This window comes from Podarcis tiliguerta (genome assembly GCF_965153285.1).
Source record: "Podarcis tiliguerta genome assembly, chromosome: 6".
NCBI classification, from domain to species: Eukaryota; Metazoa; Chordata; class Lepidosauria; order Squamata; family Lacertidae; genus Podarcis; species Podarcis tiliguerta.
Window position 1 is genome coordinate 2,895,134 of NC_139539.1, and position 15,600 is coordinate 2,910,733.

Consider the following 15,600-nt stretch of genomic DNA (forward strand, 5'->3'; position numbering starts at 1 on the left):
ACCCCGGCTGGTCCTGCGTTCGAATCCTGCTTGCGGGTAAGGGCATCTCTGGGGGGCTGCTTGCTGCAAGGATAGGAGGACGGGGCCTCGCTTGGCATCATCCAGCTGCCAAGGTCTTCCTAAGGCCTTAATGGAGCCTCCCAGTCCAGGGGCAGCCTTTCTGCACCCCCAGGTTCTTAGAATCACTTTATTATATGAAGTCCGTGAAGCCTGCAAAGCTTATCATTTGGAAGCGTGCATGCGTGTATCTTGGGCACGGGTGTGGTTGGGGGTGTACCGAGAAATCGTTTGCAGGGATATTGGAAAACTGCTGCAATGAGTTATATGGAAACTCAGCTAGGGGGACTCGAGGAAGTCATCCAGTAACGATAATTAAATTGGAATTTTAACAGGATATATGTTTGTTCGCTTGTCTTTTTTATATTGTAATGTTTTTATGTTTGTTATAAATTTGGAAAATTAACTAAAATTAACTATTGGGGGGGATGAAATGTTTGCAGGGATTGTAACGGTTTTCCACGGGAGAGCAGAGGCAAAGATCGGTTTTGCAGATACGGTTTTGCAGAGATGTCACCATGCAAAACAGTTACAATCACTGCAAAACCGTCTCTGCCTCAGCTCTCCCCCCCACCCCCCTCGCAGCCACAGCCAATTGCCCAACAGCCTGCAAAGCAGCAAGCTCCTCAGACGCTGCAAAAAAACATCAAGGGGGTTATTTATTTCAGAGTAGTGGGGTGGGGGGAAATCTTGCCTCTCAGACATGAAGCTCTTGCTCAAGAGTAAAAGAGGAGATTGCTATGCCCTTAAAGCCAAACCCTACCTCTCTCTTCTGCCTTGCCTTCCCTTTCCCAGACATGAGGTTATTGCTTTTGTGTCCTAATGGGGTATATGGAAGGAAGATGATTTAACTGGCTGCTTAACTGGCTCTCCTATGGGAGAGGGCTGCATGGCCATCTATCACGGCTGCTTGAGTTGAGGTTCCTTCATTGCAGGGGGTTGGACTAGATGACCCTCAGAGGTCCCTTCCAACTCTGATTCTGTAATCATCTCAAAGGTGATGCAAGTATTCCCTGTGCTGTGTACTGCTTGGAAAGCTTCAGTTTCCCGTGTGCTCTGAAATGGCTCAGTCCTTGCTTTTATGTGCTGTATTGCTCTTTTTAAAAAAAGAATGAATTATGGGTTCTTTGACTATGAAAAAATATATACGGATAATCGATTTTCTTTTAGTTTGTCCTAGATTTCCAAAGCCCTATAAGTTGCTCAAATTGTTAGGCAATTGGGCATCTTTTATTTTTAGACCCCTCATCGATCAACTAAATTACATGGTTTCTTTTCATCTTTTAAATATATGGGACACGCCTAACAGTTTTAAAGATGAAAAGGATTCAAATAAAACTTCCCCCCAAAAGCAAGTGGGAGCAATTGGTAAACAAAACAAAACAAATACACCCCAAGGCTGCAATCCTAAATAGTTATTAAGGAATTGGTCCCATTTGAACACAGTGGTACTTAAGAATGAAAAACTTTAAAAGCCTTAAACCCAGTGAGGAACCTAGGATTAAGTTTCATGTACCTCTAGAATGATCTTCACTCAAATTTTTCAGTGCAACTAATGGGAATATTTGTTTAGCTATTTTTAAAAGTGCTGACTATGTTTGATGGATACATCTATCTTTAGGCAAGAAGAGGAAAATAGAGGAAATGGATGTGAAACAAGAATGTCTTGATACCGCTGACCTGGTGGTTTATGGGCTCGTCCGAGCGCGAACTGGAGGAGTTCTTCAGCAGATTTGGAGCAGTTCTCAAGAGTCCAGGTATCTGGCGTAACTACCCTTCCATGAGCCATGACTGACCAAAGCATCAAAATGTAACTGCTGTTTGTTGTGGTTTCTTAAAGAGATATCTCTTCACCCACTGCAAGAACTGTTGAAGTTACCCAAAAATAAATAAATAACCATAAAAAATGGTATCCGAGCCTGGTATAGGGAACAGAAATTTCTTTTTGGGAACAGGATTGTTGAGATACCATTTGCTGCCCTCAGACTTTTGTCTTTCTTGGCGCTGGGACTAAGTGGCAGTGGTTCACTTAACTCATAATGGAAACAAGTCTTCGCTTGAGGGCCACTGAAGCAAGGGACTGGGATTGAGCAACCGCAGGGCCTGACAGGCTTCATAAGGACTGCTGCTGCCCAGCAAGAGGGTACTGCTGCTTCTTTTAAATTGCTTTTTTAAATATAAAAAATCAATAAATAATAATAATCTTTTGTTCTGCATGGGTACCAGCCAACTTCAGAAGAATTTTCAAATCCAAGGAAAGGTGTGCTGGATTGCACCGAAGACATGAATGCAGATGATACCTGTGAGCTTATTTGCCGGTTTGGAGAAGTCACTGATGTCTTCGTTGAATAACCCTTCGGAGGCTTTGCCTTTTGTTACGTTTGCTGGTGTCTATGCAAAGCGCCCTGGTCTTTTGCTGATGTGCGGGCAGCTTATTCTTAAGCATTGTTCATGAAGTTCCTGTTCAGTTCTTATTGTATAGAAAAACTTAAGTGCAGCAGGCTCATGAGTGACAAGACAGGCTAATTCTTGTCCTATTGGGTGGGTGGGTGTCATAGAAGCTTTAGCTGAGATTCCAGCATGGCGGGGGGGTTGAGCAGGGGCCAGTAGTCAAGGGCAACTGTGTCACACACACACACACAGACACATTGCAGAAGCAAGCTCAACCACCACAGATCCAGATGTGAGTAGGCCATAAAATTCGTGCTATTACCACACAAAAATGACAACGATTTGGTTTGGGGTGGAGAGAAATTTAAGGCACTGCAGGAAATGGGTTGGTAAATTGCTCTCTGAAGCACCTCCCACCCTCTCCTTTAAAAAAAGAGCTAAAGGTGAGGTTTTTGGAGAATTTTTCCTATCTGTGGTGCAGTTGCGTTTGGAATAATACCATGCACAGTTCTGGTGGCCTCACCTCAGAAAGGATGTTGCGGGGTTGGGAAAAAGTTCAGGAAAGAGCAACTGAAATGATCCATGGGATGGAACGCCTCCCCTACGGAGAAAGGTTGTAATCTCTGGGTCTTTTCAGTTTGGAGAAAAGGTAATCTTGCAAGGTCACTCACTCTTTCCTCTTCTCTTCCTCTGACCTACCCCAGAGCCAGGAAGCAACAATGCCATGATGAGCAGAACTCTTGTCACCCTCATGCAACATAGAGGACGTTACGTCTACCACAGCTCCCAAGCAGTGTTAGAAACTGAGAAAGAAAAGCAACATGCTTGAGAAGCACATGCTTTTATGCAACTATTTGGATGTTTCATTATTGTTTTAAGTTTGTTTTGAAGAAAGTTCTGTTAATAAAGTTCCATTTTCTGGAACCATACTTTTCGGTCTGGATAATTTTTATTCTGAGGAGTCCGTTTTTATTCATCCTATTGCTTTGAGCTGCGTAGGATTAATACCTGCATTGCAGAATGCTTCAGAGAGGTCTAGCACCCCTGGCAAGGTAGCCTCTGCTTAAATACACCCAGCGAAAGATATTGTGGGAACCAGGTAATGTTTCTGACACTTTGACCACCTAACACACACACACACACGTTCAGGAACTGGGATTAAATGGCAGAACACTGCCTCTTTCCTTGTGCCCACCTACCTCAAACAGCAAGCTTGAAGGAAGGACAGGGTGAGGTTGAAAACTACCAGCTCCTGCTCCTTCTGAAATAATGGCCTCAATAACAGGTGGGAAATGAGGAAGTATAGGTGGGTGGGGAAAGATTCAGATACATGATTTTAACCAGGTCATACTGGTTAAAAAGTCTGGTGGCAAAAGGGAACAGCAGGAACTCTACTGGGATCTAGGGCTTAAAATATGGGATGAGTTTAGAAATCTAATAAAATTCTAAGACTCAAGTTTCCCATCAATGTATGAACACCTTTTCCAAAAGAAAACCTGTGAATGTGAAACAGCATATGAAAAAATGTAACTAAAAACAATGAGGAGGGGAAGGAAGAGGCTTTATTATTATTATTTTACATACAATAAATCCAATTGAATTTTTATTTATTACACATCTTTAGGAGCACTTTTACATTCCTAGACAAGAGAGATGATAACAGATACAAGCTGTAAGATCTATGGACAGAAAAGGAACTATGTACGAGCTATTTCCAAAGGTTTCGGAAGTTTCTCAGAAGACAGTTGCGCCAGTTCACGTTCATTCCACTGGGTACGGTCCCTGTGTGAGACCCACTGAAATAAATGGCTTTGCACCGCTGTGCTGCTCTCATTCATTTCAGCCACACTGGAGTCCTACCCAGTGGATTGGATCTGCGGGGTCAAAGGAGGACAGATTTAAATCAACAAACACCCCATCCTTTCAGGGCTGAGCCACCAACATACAGTACAAAGGTGCTGAGCACCCACCCAGCTGACCAGTGTTACACAGTCATAGGATCATGGATGGCTCTTGCATTAGCTTTTCTGGTGTGTCGGCTGTGCGAGAACAGCACTCATTTGTGGTTTATTTTTCAACCTCAATGCCACAAACAGCAGAAACGAATTTGCAGAGAGATTTATTTAAAGTGATTTTCTGAACATCTTGTGACCAGGTCTACAGAGATAACAGAAGGGACTCTCCCAAGAAAAGTCTTTGCCAACCTGGTGCCCCTCACAAGTTCTGGTGGGGCCTGGTAGGAGTTGTAGTCCAAACCTCAAGGGCACCACGTTGGTGATGGCCGCGACACACAGGGTACACCTACCAGCTGAAAGGTTGGCACAATTCTGAGCAGTGTCCAAGAGTTTCACATAAAGCTTTTAAAGAAACTGCTTCAATGGTCGTGGACCTCAAGGTTTGGGCCCTGGACCTCAAGAGCTACTTCTGCTGAATTATGTTTGGGAGAGAAAAAGCTAATCCAATTATGCAGATCAAAGGAAAGACAAAGATTGCAAGCTAGCGCCCATGGTTGCACTCGTCATTTCCTAGGCCTTAATGGGTTTCTCTCTTGTGCTGGACCTCAGGCAGGCAGATCAGCTGTATCAGGGTAATTCTGCCAGTTTGTCAGTTTTAGAGAAGAGCCCCTTGTCAGGAAAGAGGGGAGAGGAGTTAAGAATCACATTATAAACAAAGCACTGAGGGGTCTATCTGCTCCCGTTTCTCATTCCTCTCTCTTGTATCCTTAACCCAGGGGGTTCTCCAAGCTAGCCTGGATAAACCTTTGAGGCACTGGCCTGCTTGCCCGATTCTTACACGCAAAGCATCCCCTAGGATATTCCCCCTGTGGTTCTCCCCTCTGGACGCTTCTCAACAGAAGCCCAATGCAATGGCAGAACCCACAGATGCACACAGACGCAGTACCTTTGCCTAAACGATTCTTTGGATTCACAACCAGCACGCCTCCGTATCTAGGCCGTACAATCCTTTTCTTAAATAACAAAGCAGAGGGGATCAAAACAACAGAGCTGAACCGGGTGGGGGTGGGAGCACTTTGATACTGCAAGAGCCAAAGAAAAGAGGCTTTTTGCCAAGCTCACCGTGAAAGGGGGGGGGGGTGCAGGTTCCCTCTGGCCAATGCAACAGCCAGGGACCAGGCAGCTCCACTCCACGGAAGTCATACTTTGAAAACAGAAAAACCGGCCTCATTCCAGAAATGTACTGCCCAGAATCCAAAGCAATGGAGCTTGTTGGAGCAGCTTTGGGCTGGTAGGATGGCCTGCCTGGGTTGTCCTTGCGTGGGTGAGAAACCATGGAGTCAGTGCAGAGGCCTGCTCAGAGAATGTTTGACATAAGGGCAACAAGGCAACGGTCATACGCATTTGAGAGTATTCCTATAACCAAGCAAGTTCTCATACATACCTACATGCACACTCGCACCCACAGCAGGGTCTAGGGAGAGGAGGGCCGTTAAAACATTCAGAGAGGAAGCCGGCGGGGTGGGGAATATTCACAGTACAACAGTCAACAGCAACCCCAAAATAAAATATTAACAACTGAATTCTCAATATACATCAATCTTAAACGTACAAACTGAACCGTAAAACGATACCCGGAGGGGGCACCTTCTTCAGCCTTTTGACCTGGCCCAATTCAGCAGCAACTTGCGCCCCAAACACTGCACAGGGCAGCTCTGGAACTGGGGCGAGGAGAAAGAAGAGACTCTGAAGAAGCAGGACTGTTCTAGCACAAGCCTTGCCACTGGAAGGGGCAGTGGTGCCTTCCCCTCAAACTCAAACCTTAAACCCCATTCCCACCCGACAGAAGATTCGGGGCTCAGAACACTTTGAAAGATCCTACCACTTTGGACAAGACGAGAAGCGGCGGCTCAGGTCTGAAACCACCCTCTGCTCACAACAGAAACGTTCTGCAGCAGCCAGGAGGGAGCTCGGCCAAGGAACCGCTTCGGCTTCCACCCCTCTGCGGCGGAAAGCAGAACCAGCCTCCAGAAGTCACAAAGGCCACGCGGACAGTGGAAGACCATGAAGGAACAGCCGCAGAGTTCCCTCAAAGCAGAGGTGCTTGGTGGAGCGCACTGGGAGAAATCGGATGGCGAGCAGAGGAAGAGTGCTAAATGCGGAGCCGGCACCTGGCGCACAGCGCTGACTGTTGCACAGAGTGGACCTTGCCGGTCATGGCTTAAGTCTCTAGGAGCTCCGCCTAGGACAACTCTTGCCAATCTTTGTAAACAGGCAAAGGATTTGTTAAGTTTCTATTGCTTCTGTTCCAGAGGAGAGAGAGAGAGAGCAGGTTTTCAAAGCCCTCCTTCGGCTTGCATTTCTAAAAGGAAACATGTCTAAGTAGCTGTGGGTGCATTTCGCTCTCATGTCTTCTGTGGATTGGAGGTACGTCCACCTGTACCCCTTCCCGCCCCCCCCCCAAAAAAACAAAAACCCTTCCAATGGTGCCAGTCTTTCGATGGAAAGAAAGGAAATGGATCTTCTGCCACGGGTGGTCGCTTCTCAGCCTCACTAGATTATTAAGCATCATCAAGTCCCAGATTTCTGGTCCTGCTGAGATGGCTTTGGGCTCCATCCCAAGGGCAGGCAAACCAAGTGCAGCAAGAAGACTGTAAGAGGAAGAGGAGCAGGAGATGGCAAGGTGACAACCCCCCCAGGCTTCTTGTTGCATCTAACACTAATGTATTCTCATGCATTTCTGATTTCCTAACTAAAGTCTCTTTCCCTGTGGAGACCAAATGCCAGAGGGACATGGAATTCCATCGTGGAGGACGGAAGTCCACCTGGAACACGCCTGGCTGGACAAAAAACAACAATAGTTCAGCTGCAGAGGGGGCCATCGCTTCGTCTCGAAGGGAACCACTTTGGAGCCTGGCCACAGAGTCCCCTCCGAAGGTCCTTTGCTTGCCTCAGCTCTCGGAAGGCAAAGCTGCTGCACAGCCACACCTTAGCAGGCAACTGGTTTTACTTGGGGACCAGCCCACGAGACTGAGGGTAGAGCTGAGACCCAGATGGACTGGACGAAGAGCCACCCGATTTCCTTCCCGTTTTAGGCCTGGAAAACAGAAGAATGTGTGGCGATTCAAGAGAGGAGCTTCTCAAAACGGGGATAAACAAAGCCATTTCGTAGAGCTGAATGATGAATTTATTGGCTTCTCGTGGGACAATCTGCTTTAGAATTGGCTAATTACTACCAAACCTTACCGACTACGTTGCTTTGGGATGGCCAGGCTGTTCTGTTTAAGACAGTGGCTCCTCCCCAAAATTGGGCCACCTCCCCCTTGGTTCCATAAACTCACCCCCTGTGCCCCCCACCCTACAAAAAAGCAGCATTCAGAACAGAGGTTTTCACAACCCAGCAAGGATGATAAAGTTCAAAATAGTAACCATTTGCTGCACATTTATTCAAAATCAAATTAAAGCCATTTAGTTCCATTAATTCAACAAAAGTGATGAGCTTGATATTGCCATACCAACTTTTCAATGTCTGATTGTCATTTACACCACCAACCCCTTCCACCCCTTGCCTCTTAGCTTCTCCCAAGTAATCCCACTGCCCACTTTGGGAACCACTGTTTTAAGAAAACAACCAGGTTTCCAGCTGACAGTCAAGCAGTTCTTGCAAGTAGTTTTCCTTCTATGGCTGCTTCTAGAAAAGGGGGCAGGGGCATACCAAGCCTCTCCCATTTTCTCAAACATTTTAGAAAACCCTTCACCTCTACCAAATACTGCTTACTGTGCAGAAACCATCCCCTCAATTTAAGTGGTCCGGTGCTAACAAATTCAGCCTGAACTACCCAGGATATGGGCTTCCGGAATTGTATGTGTGTGTGTATCTGCTCTCCTTCCAACGACCAGAGCTCACCTGGATTTTGACTTCTTGTTGGATGTACTCTCAAATGTGGAAGCGTCCACTTGTATCTCATCTTCTTCTTGCAAAGCAGCCTCGAGAGCCGCTTGTACCTTGGGGGCAATGGCTGGGCCCTCATAGTCCCGGGTCGTCCGGCTAGGCATATCCAGCTCCAGCAATACAATGTTTTCTGCCTGAGGGATCAGAAGCAGGAGAGTTCAGACAGGCACCTAGGCCCACAAGCCAGCAGACAACTTTATTGCTCACATGTGCTCTGCTTCGCAGCAGAAATCGGGCGAAGGTTCCCCCAATTGTAGGTAAAGAAAGCACAGTCACAGGAACTCAAGTGGATTATACTTCTAAAAGATTGCAGAGATATTTATTAGAAAACTCAAGCTGTCCACAGCATTTTGACTTCAAAATGACCCCTCACTATAAGTGGAATAGAAATCTCTTTGCTCCCGATAAAGACGACACACTGAAACATGTTTGGCAACCTGCATTTTCCAATAGGTGCCTTCATTTCAGTGATAATTTGACAGCTTGCCTCCTTTTTCTGGCTTCCTGGTCCCCCTGGCCCTGACCCATACTATTCCTGCTCAGTAAGGCTGTATTACTTATTTATAGGAGGCCATCAGTATGCTGGGCATTTTGCAGAGAACAAGAGGCCAGGTCCCTTTTGTTTTAAGTCCTCAGCCAAGCAGAGGGCTTTGCTTTAGGAAACATGTTTTGCTATGCAGGGCATTGGACGGCGGGTATTGCAAGAGGCTGGGTCTGAGTGTCTCTATGTTAACTTGAGGTGGGGATTTCTTCCACAGAACCACAATACGGAGACAGTTAGCAGGGGGCTGAGTCGACCCACTGGTCAATAGCTTGGGCTATACTTTACCCATGGGCTCCTCCAATTTTACTATTTAGATATGTTATGTAAACTCTGCTAATAGAGGACAGGGAATTAATGTAACATCACTTAACTGCTGCCAGAATTAATATTTGTCAACGCCATCCATGAGAGAATGGCTAACTAACATCTGGGACAAAGTATGCATTGTTAAGCTTGCATACATGGTGAGAAACAGAGAGAGTCGACAACAGTATTGAGAAATGGTGTCTTTTCACAATGTACTGGAGTAATAAGGCACACAATAATTTAAACCTATTTGTGTTACTTGGAATCTTCTGGTATTACTTTTTTATATTTGTTTTTGGAGCAGAAAGGTGTTCCTGTATGTTTAGTCTGAGATATCCCCTTCTAATTTAGTTTTATTTTATTTGGCACCTGTTCTTATACTTTCTGATACATACCGTATTTTTTGCTCTATAAGACTCACTTTTTCCCTCCTAAAATGTAAGGGGAAATGTTTGTGCGTCTTATGGAGTGAATGCAGGCTGCGCAGCTATCCCAGAAGCCAGAACAGCAAGAGGGATTGCTGCTTTCACTGCGCAGCAATCCCTCTTGTTCTGGCTTCTGAGATTCAGAATATTTTTTTTCTTGTTTTCCTCCTCCCAAAACTAGGTGCGTCTTGTGGTCTGGTGCGTCTTATAGAGCGAAAAATACGGTACATACATGTAAATAAGATAAATAATAATTTTTAAAGAGAGCCTGGCTCTCCTACTGGAGGACAACCAAATATTGCATATGTTAAAAATTTACAGACGAAAATGTTTCGTGTGGAAGGGAAATAATGGCTTCCCCACCCCTGACATAGAGGCCTGTTGTGAATTGTCATGCTGCATCAGGAACCAAACAAACAGCATGACTAACAGGGAATTTTCCGGATGAAAAGTAGCAATCGGTGCCTCAGCGAAGCCCTGCAACCCTGGGCACAATGCTGAGATGCACCTCTGGTTATGGGTGCAGACATGGCGTTCTTCCAGAAGACAAAAGCTGTGCACCTGAGTGGCATAAGCAGCCACCCTCCCAGCCCCCGTCCACTGCAACACTGTGCAGTGTAGAGAGTGAAAGGTGAGTTATACTTCGAAGTGCTTCTTTTTGCATGGTGTAAACCTCCTGCCTAAACGTTTTAGCACCTCAGGTCTTTGAATTTGAATCTGAATTTTATTATTACGGTCACAGACCAGCTCCGGGTCACCCACAATATCAGGAAAATCACTAAACACAACAGGAATACACGGAATTGCAATCGGGCACAACAGAAACAATTCAGATATAGCGGCAGTTAAAAAATTTATCAAATGTACCAGCCAATTTCGGGACGCGGGTGGCGCTGTGGGTAAAACCTCAGTGCCTAGGAGTTGCCGATCGTATGGTCGGCGATTCAAATCCCCGTGACGGGGTGAGCTCCCGTCGTTCGGTCCCAGCTCCTGCCCACCTAGCAGTTCGAAAGCACTCTTAAGTGCAAGTAGATAAATAGGGACCGCTTTATAGTGGGAAGGTAAACGGCGTTTCCGTGTGCTGCGCTGGTGCTGGCTCGCCAGAGCAGCTTCGTCACGCTGGCCACGTGACCCGGAAGTGTCTTCGGACGGCGCCGGCTCCTGGCCTCTACAGCGAGATGAGCACGCAACCCTAGAGTCGGACACGACTGGCCCGTACGGGCAGGGGTACCTTTACCTTTACCAGTCAATTTTTTTTGGGGGGGGGCATTTTCTTTCTCCATGTTTCCTGCTAAGGAGTTAATGTAGAAGTTGAATAAAGCAGGCGCAAGGACGCAGCCTTGTTTAACACCATGGGAGGTTTGGATTTCCTTGGATAAATGGCCTTGTCGGTCACACCTAACCCGGACCCGAGTGTTTTCGTATAAACTGCAGATAAGACACAGTAGACGTCTGTCTATGCTTGAGGCGCTTAGTTTTTCCCAAAGCCTATCTCGGGATACTAAATCGAAGGCAGATTTAAAATCTATGAAAGCTGCGTAGAGGGACCCTCCTTTTCTTGAGGTGTATTTTTCCACAAGATGTTGGAGTACTACTAGGCCTTGGTCTAAAGTTGACCAGTTTGCCCTGAAAGCAGCTTGTGCTTCTGTAAGGACATGTTCTCACTCCATCCAATCCTCCAGTTTACAGTGGTATCTCGCAAGACGAATGCCTCGCAAGACGAAAAACTCGCAAGACGAAAGAGTTTTTTGTTTTTTGAGTTGCTTCGCAAGACGAATTTCCCTATGGGTTTGCTTCGCAAGACGAAAACGTCTTGCGCCTTTTTCTTAAAACCGTCAATGCATTCCTATGGGAAACCGTGCTTCGCAAGACGAAAAATTCACAAGACGAAAAAACTCGCAGAACGAATTAATTTCGTCTTGCGAGCCACCACTGTATCACATAAGTGGGCAGCATATAGTTTACTGATAATGCTTAGGAGACTAATTGGCCTGTAATTAGCAGGGTCTGATCTCAGGTCTTTTGTCTTTGGGGAGATGGGGAGCTTCTCCCATGAGGAACCCTCCACACCATTCATCTGAGCGTGAGCTTACCCTGTACCGGGCTTCTGGGCGAACCATCATGGACATCTTAGCATGCTGGCTCAGCGGCCTCTTGTATCCCACAGCTGACACCGGCCTCTTCATCATCTGTTGATTCCTGGCGAGGGAAAAGGACATCAAGCCCACTGCAGGAGCCAGCCCCCTCCCCTCCACAAGCAGCCCAACTTCGGACCCACTGAGTCTCTCCAACCAGCCTGCAATTGCTGCGTCAGGGAAATCTTGGAAGGGACCCCGAGGGTCATCCAATCCAACCCCCTGCAATGCAGGAATCTCAGCTAAAGCATCCGTGGCAGATGGCCACCCAACCTGCAAGGAAGGAAAGTCCTAGCTGCTACTGTGCCACTCCTGGCTGCCAGGTTACATGACGGCAGCTGCTTGACAAGCCCAGGGCCAGCACCATCAGAAAACTTTCAGATTGGTCTTGGTCGCTAAGAGCTACCATGAGAACAAGGGAAACGGGGATGTTCTGGGGAGAAGAGGAGTGCCTACCCCACAATTTAACTGGGAACTGCAGGAGTAGGAACAGACAGGTGTGTGGATGCTGCCACTTGTATGAAACCTACCATAGCCAGAGTTCTCTCTGAGACCACGCCTGAGCTATAAAACGACAATGCAAGTGCTTCCGTCAGGAGGGCTTGCCTCTCTTTCACTCAAATGCACATTTTAAATATCAGAACAACTTTTCCCACAAGGATTATTATGGGAAGGGCCTGATCTGCTCAGCTGTAGAGCACCTGGTTTTGAACGTTTGATGTTTTGTTTTGTTTTTATAAATTCTGTAAGTCACCCAGAGTGGCTGGGGAAACTTAGCCAGATGGGTGGGATATAAATAAAAATTATTACAGTCGTACCTTGGATCCCGAATGCCTTGCGAGTCAAACGTTTTGGCTCCTGAACGCCGCAAACTCGGAAGTGAGTGTTCCGGTTTGTGAATGTTCTTTGGAATCCGAACATCCGACGCGACTTCCGATTGAGTGCAGGAAGCAGCCAATGGGAAGCTGCGCCTTGGTTGTCGAATGTTTTTGGATGTCGGACTTCAGGAACAGATACTGTTTGACAACCAAGGTATGACTGTATTATTATTATTATTATTATTATTATTATTATTATTATTAGCTCCCAGTACGTTTCCGAGCACAATTCAAAGTGTTGGTGCTGACCTTGAAAGCCCTAAACAGCCTCGGCCCAGTATACCTGAAGGAGCATCTAGACCCCCATCATTCTATTGTATTATTGTATTTTAGTGTTTTGTTGGAAGCCGCCCAGAGTGGCTGGGGAAACCCAGCCAGATGGGCGGGGTATAAATAAATTATTGTTGTTATTATTATTATTACCTGCTTGGCATGCAGAATGTTCCAGCTTCAGTCCTCCACCACAAGCACAACTAGTCTGTTTAAAACATAACTATTCTGCCCTTATTCTATGAATGCTTCTCCCCATGAAAAAAGAGGAGGAATCCAAGCACACCTATGTTTTCACTGGCAGTAATAATAATAATAATAATAATAATAATAATAATAATAATAATAATAATATCTTTATTGTCATTGCCCCCTTCGGGGACAACGAAATTACTTAGTTATGTTTGTGCAAGCACAGGCATGTCCTCCAGCCGGACATGAACACACAAACCGGTATTGCCGCGTGTCTCCCTCAACCTGGCAGTGGCAGAGCTGTCCCCTAGCCATCTGCTCTGCTTGCTTTTCCTATGAGGTGTACCCTGCACAAAAGGCGGGAGGGAAGATTTTGCTTTCCTTGTCGGTCAGCAGATCTAAATTTGCTAACAGAGGCTTTATATAGCAAAGCTGTGTCAGCAGCTTCCCGACACTGATCCTGGAGACACTTTATACTTGAAAGGAATGGGCCCAGCAAGAGATCTCTCGATTAATATATTCTTTGTTCATTACGAACACCATGCCGGAAGAGCTTTGTGTAGAAATCTGGAAATCTCCAGGGTGAGATATGCCGCCAGATGCGACTTCTCAGCCTGCTCCATCTGTCCTCAACTGTCATACCTTGGGCCCTGCCTTGATTTTATCTTGCAGCATGTGGATTAACATCCCAGCTGGGAAGATGAACATGAATGTGCAATGCAATGCCGTTACTGTACTAGGTCCAGCACACGGTATTTTGTCACCTTAAGAGGCAGCACTCGGCAATCCAATGGTTTCCTTCTCCTGACCCTTTGCAAGTTGCACTTGCAGAGGATTCTGGCGATACAGGAATCCATGAAGGGTAAAAGAGACTTTCAGAGGCAAAATGCCTCTCAGAACTAATTGCTGAGGATCAAGGTCCTTATATTCATTTTCAACTTAGGTCCAGGGGCCTCAGGGATCACCTGAGCCCTTCTTTCCCTGCTCAGTCACTGAGATTCAAGAGTGTCATTGGTCATCCTACAAGTCCTTTGGAACTCACTGCCACTAGAGATTCAGCAGACACCTTCTGTAAAGGTAAAGGTAAAGGTACCCCTGCCCATACGGGCCAGTCTTGCCAGACTCTAGGGTTGTGCGCTCATCTCACTCTAGAGGCCGGGAGCCAGCACTGTCCGCAGACACTTCCGGGTCACGTGGCCAGCGTGACAAGCTGCATCTGGCGAGCCAGCGCAGCACACGGAACGCCGTTTACCTTCCCGCTGGTAAGCGGTCCCTATTTATCTACTTGCACCCGGAGGTGCTTTCGAACTGCTAGGTTGGCAGGCGCTGGGACCGAGCAACGGGAGCGCACCCCGCCGCGGGGATTCGAACCGCCGACCATGCGATCGGCAAGTCCTAGGTGCTGAGGCTTTAACCCACAGCGCCACCCGCATCCCTGACACCTTCTGTGCTAACTTTTAAATGCCTGCTGCAAACATTTCTGTTCTGTTGCCTTATGTAGGCAAAAATATGAGCTTCCACAATGGTTAATTGATGTCTGCTTTTTAACTTTTTATGTTTTTTATTTTATCTTTTGATTTCTGTAAACTGCTTTGACGCAGCAGTACAGAAATATTTGTCTAAATAGAAAAATACATTAGCAAGCTCTGAGCTAAATTCCCGCTTTTAGGCAGCTGGGGACAGAACTCCATGATGCATCTTGTCAGGGAACTGCCATCAGTGTCCGAGGGAGAGAGCAAGCTCCGAAGGGATCCCAGAGAGTGTCCCGGGAGTGGGAGAGGCAGCCCGTCTTCTGGGGAAGAGAATCAGCGTAGCTCCAGTGGAGAAGGGGGGCAGATGGGGAAATCGGCGAGGCGGTCCCATGACTCCTTGCCGGGGACCAGCGGGGAGAGTAGAGGTCCTCCGCTGCCTACGCCCTCCTTGCGCAGAAGGCTTCCGCGCAGGGAGAGTAGGAGAAGACTTGGCGTCAAAGAGCTTCTTTGGAACTTTGGAAGAAGTTTAAGAAACGCCCACTGACGGATTCTGCCAGCGATTGAGACAGTCACGGGCGAGTGGCTGCCCGGACAGGAAAGGTTCACTCAGGTAACCCAGCCAGAGGTTGGGACAAGCTTACGCACGAGCAACCCCTAGAACCATTACACACCTGCAGCGTTCAAGTAGCGGTATTTACATCACAGCGTCTCCCATATAACATCCAAGGCTGCAGCGACCACCTTGCGGGATCAGAACCAGAGCTGCTGCCAGCCAGAGTCCTGCCTCAATCAACCTGAGCTGCAGAATGGTGGCGTTGTGATTGTTGGGGCAGGAAAAGGAGGAGGGGAGCAGAAAGTCTGCTGCCCTTGGGTGAGCCACCAACTGAGAAAAATGGAGCTAAGCTTGGATTTCAAGTCCAGAGCTGCAGGGAACGGGCCGGATGAACTGGAAATCTAAAGAGATAATGGAGGGTATGTCCCCCTTTCCCCAAACCCTACAGCCCAGCTCAAGGGGGCCGCCAA

At 46.9% G+C, this 15,600-nt stretch overlaps 1 protein-coding gene and 1 long non-coding RNA gene across 3 annotated transcripts in view; both read right to left on the reverse strand.

Annotated features, from left to right (window-relative positions):
* Positions 1-3,992: 3,992 nt before the first annotated feature.
* KIF3B (kinesin family member 3B) overlaps positions 3,993-15,600 on the reverse strand; it is a 28,731-nt gene continuing 17,123 nt past the window's right edge. The window contains exons 7-10 of one of the 2 annotated variants that reach the window (XR_014512834.1): positions 11,572-11,829; positions 10,899-11,325; positions 9,863-10,523; positions 9,484-9,589 (exon numbers count right to left, since the gene is read on the reverse strand). Coding sequence is in view for 1 of the 2 variants with exons in the window: in XM_083447357.1 (XP_083303483.1) it covers positions 7,410-7,500; positions 8,311-8,489; positions 11,724-11,829 (376 nt within the window). In the remaining variant the exon portion in view is untranslated. Of the gene's footprint in view, positions 7,501-8,310; positions 8,490-9,483; positions 9,590-9,862; positions 10,524-10,898; positions 11,326-11,571; positions 11,830-15,600 lie in introns of those variants that run through there. The other variant, XM_083447357.1, reaches the window with a different exon arrangement.
* On the reverse strand, positions 13,316-15,595 carry LOC310680751. The gene is made up of 3 exons (XR_014512907.1): positions 15,249-15,595; positions 14,548-14,803; positions 13,316-14,171 (listed from the first exon to the last, which is right to left on the reverse strand). It is a non-coding gene; the product is annotated as an uncharacterized lncRNA (long non-coding RNA).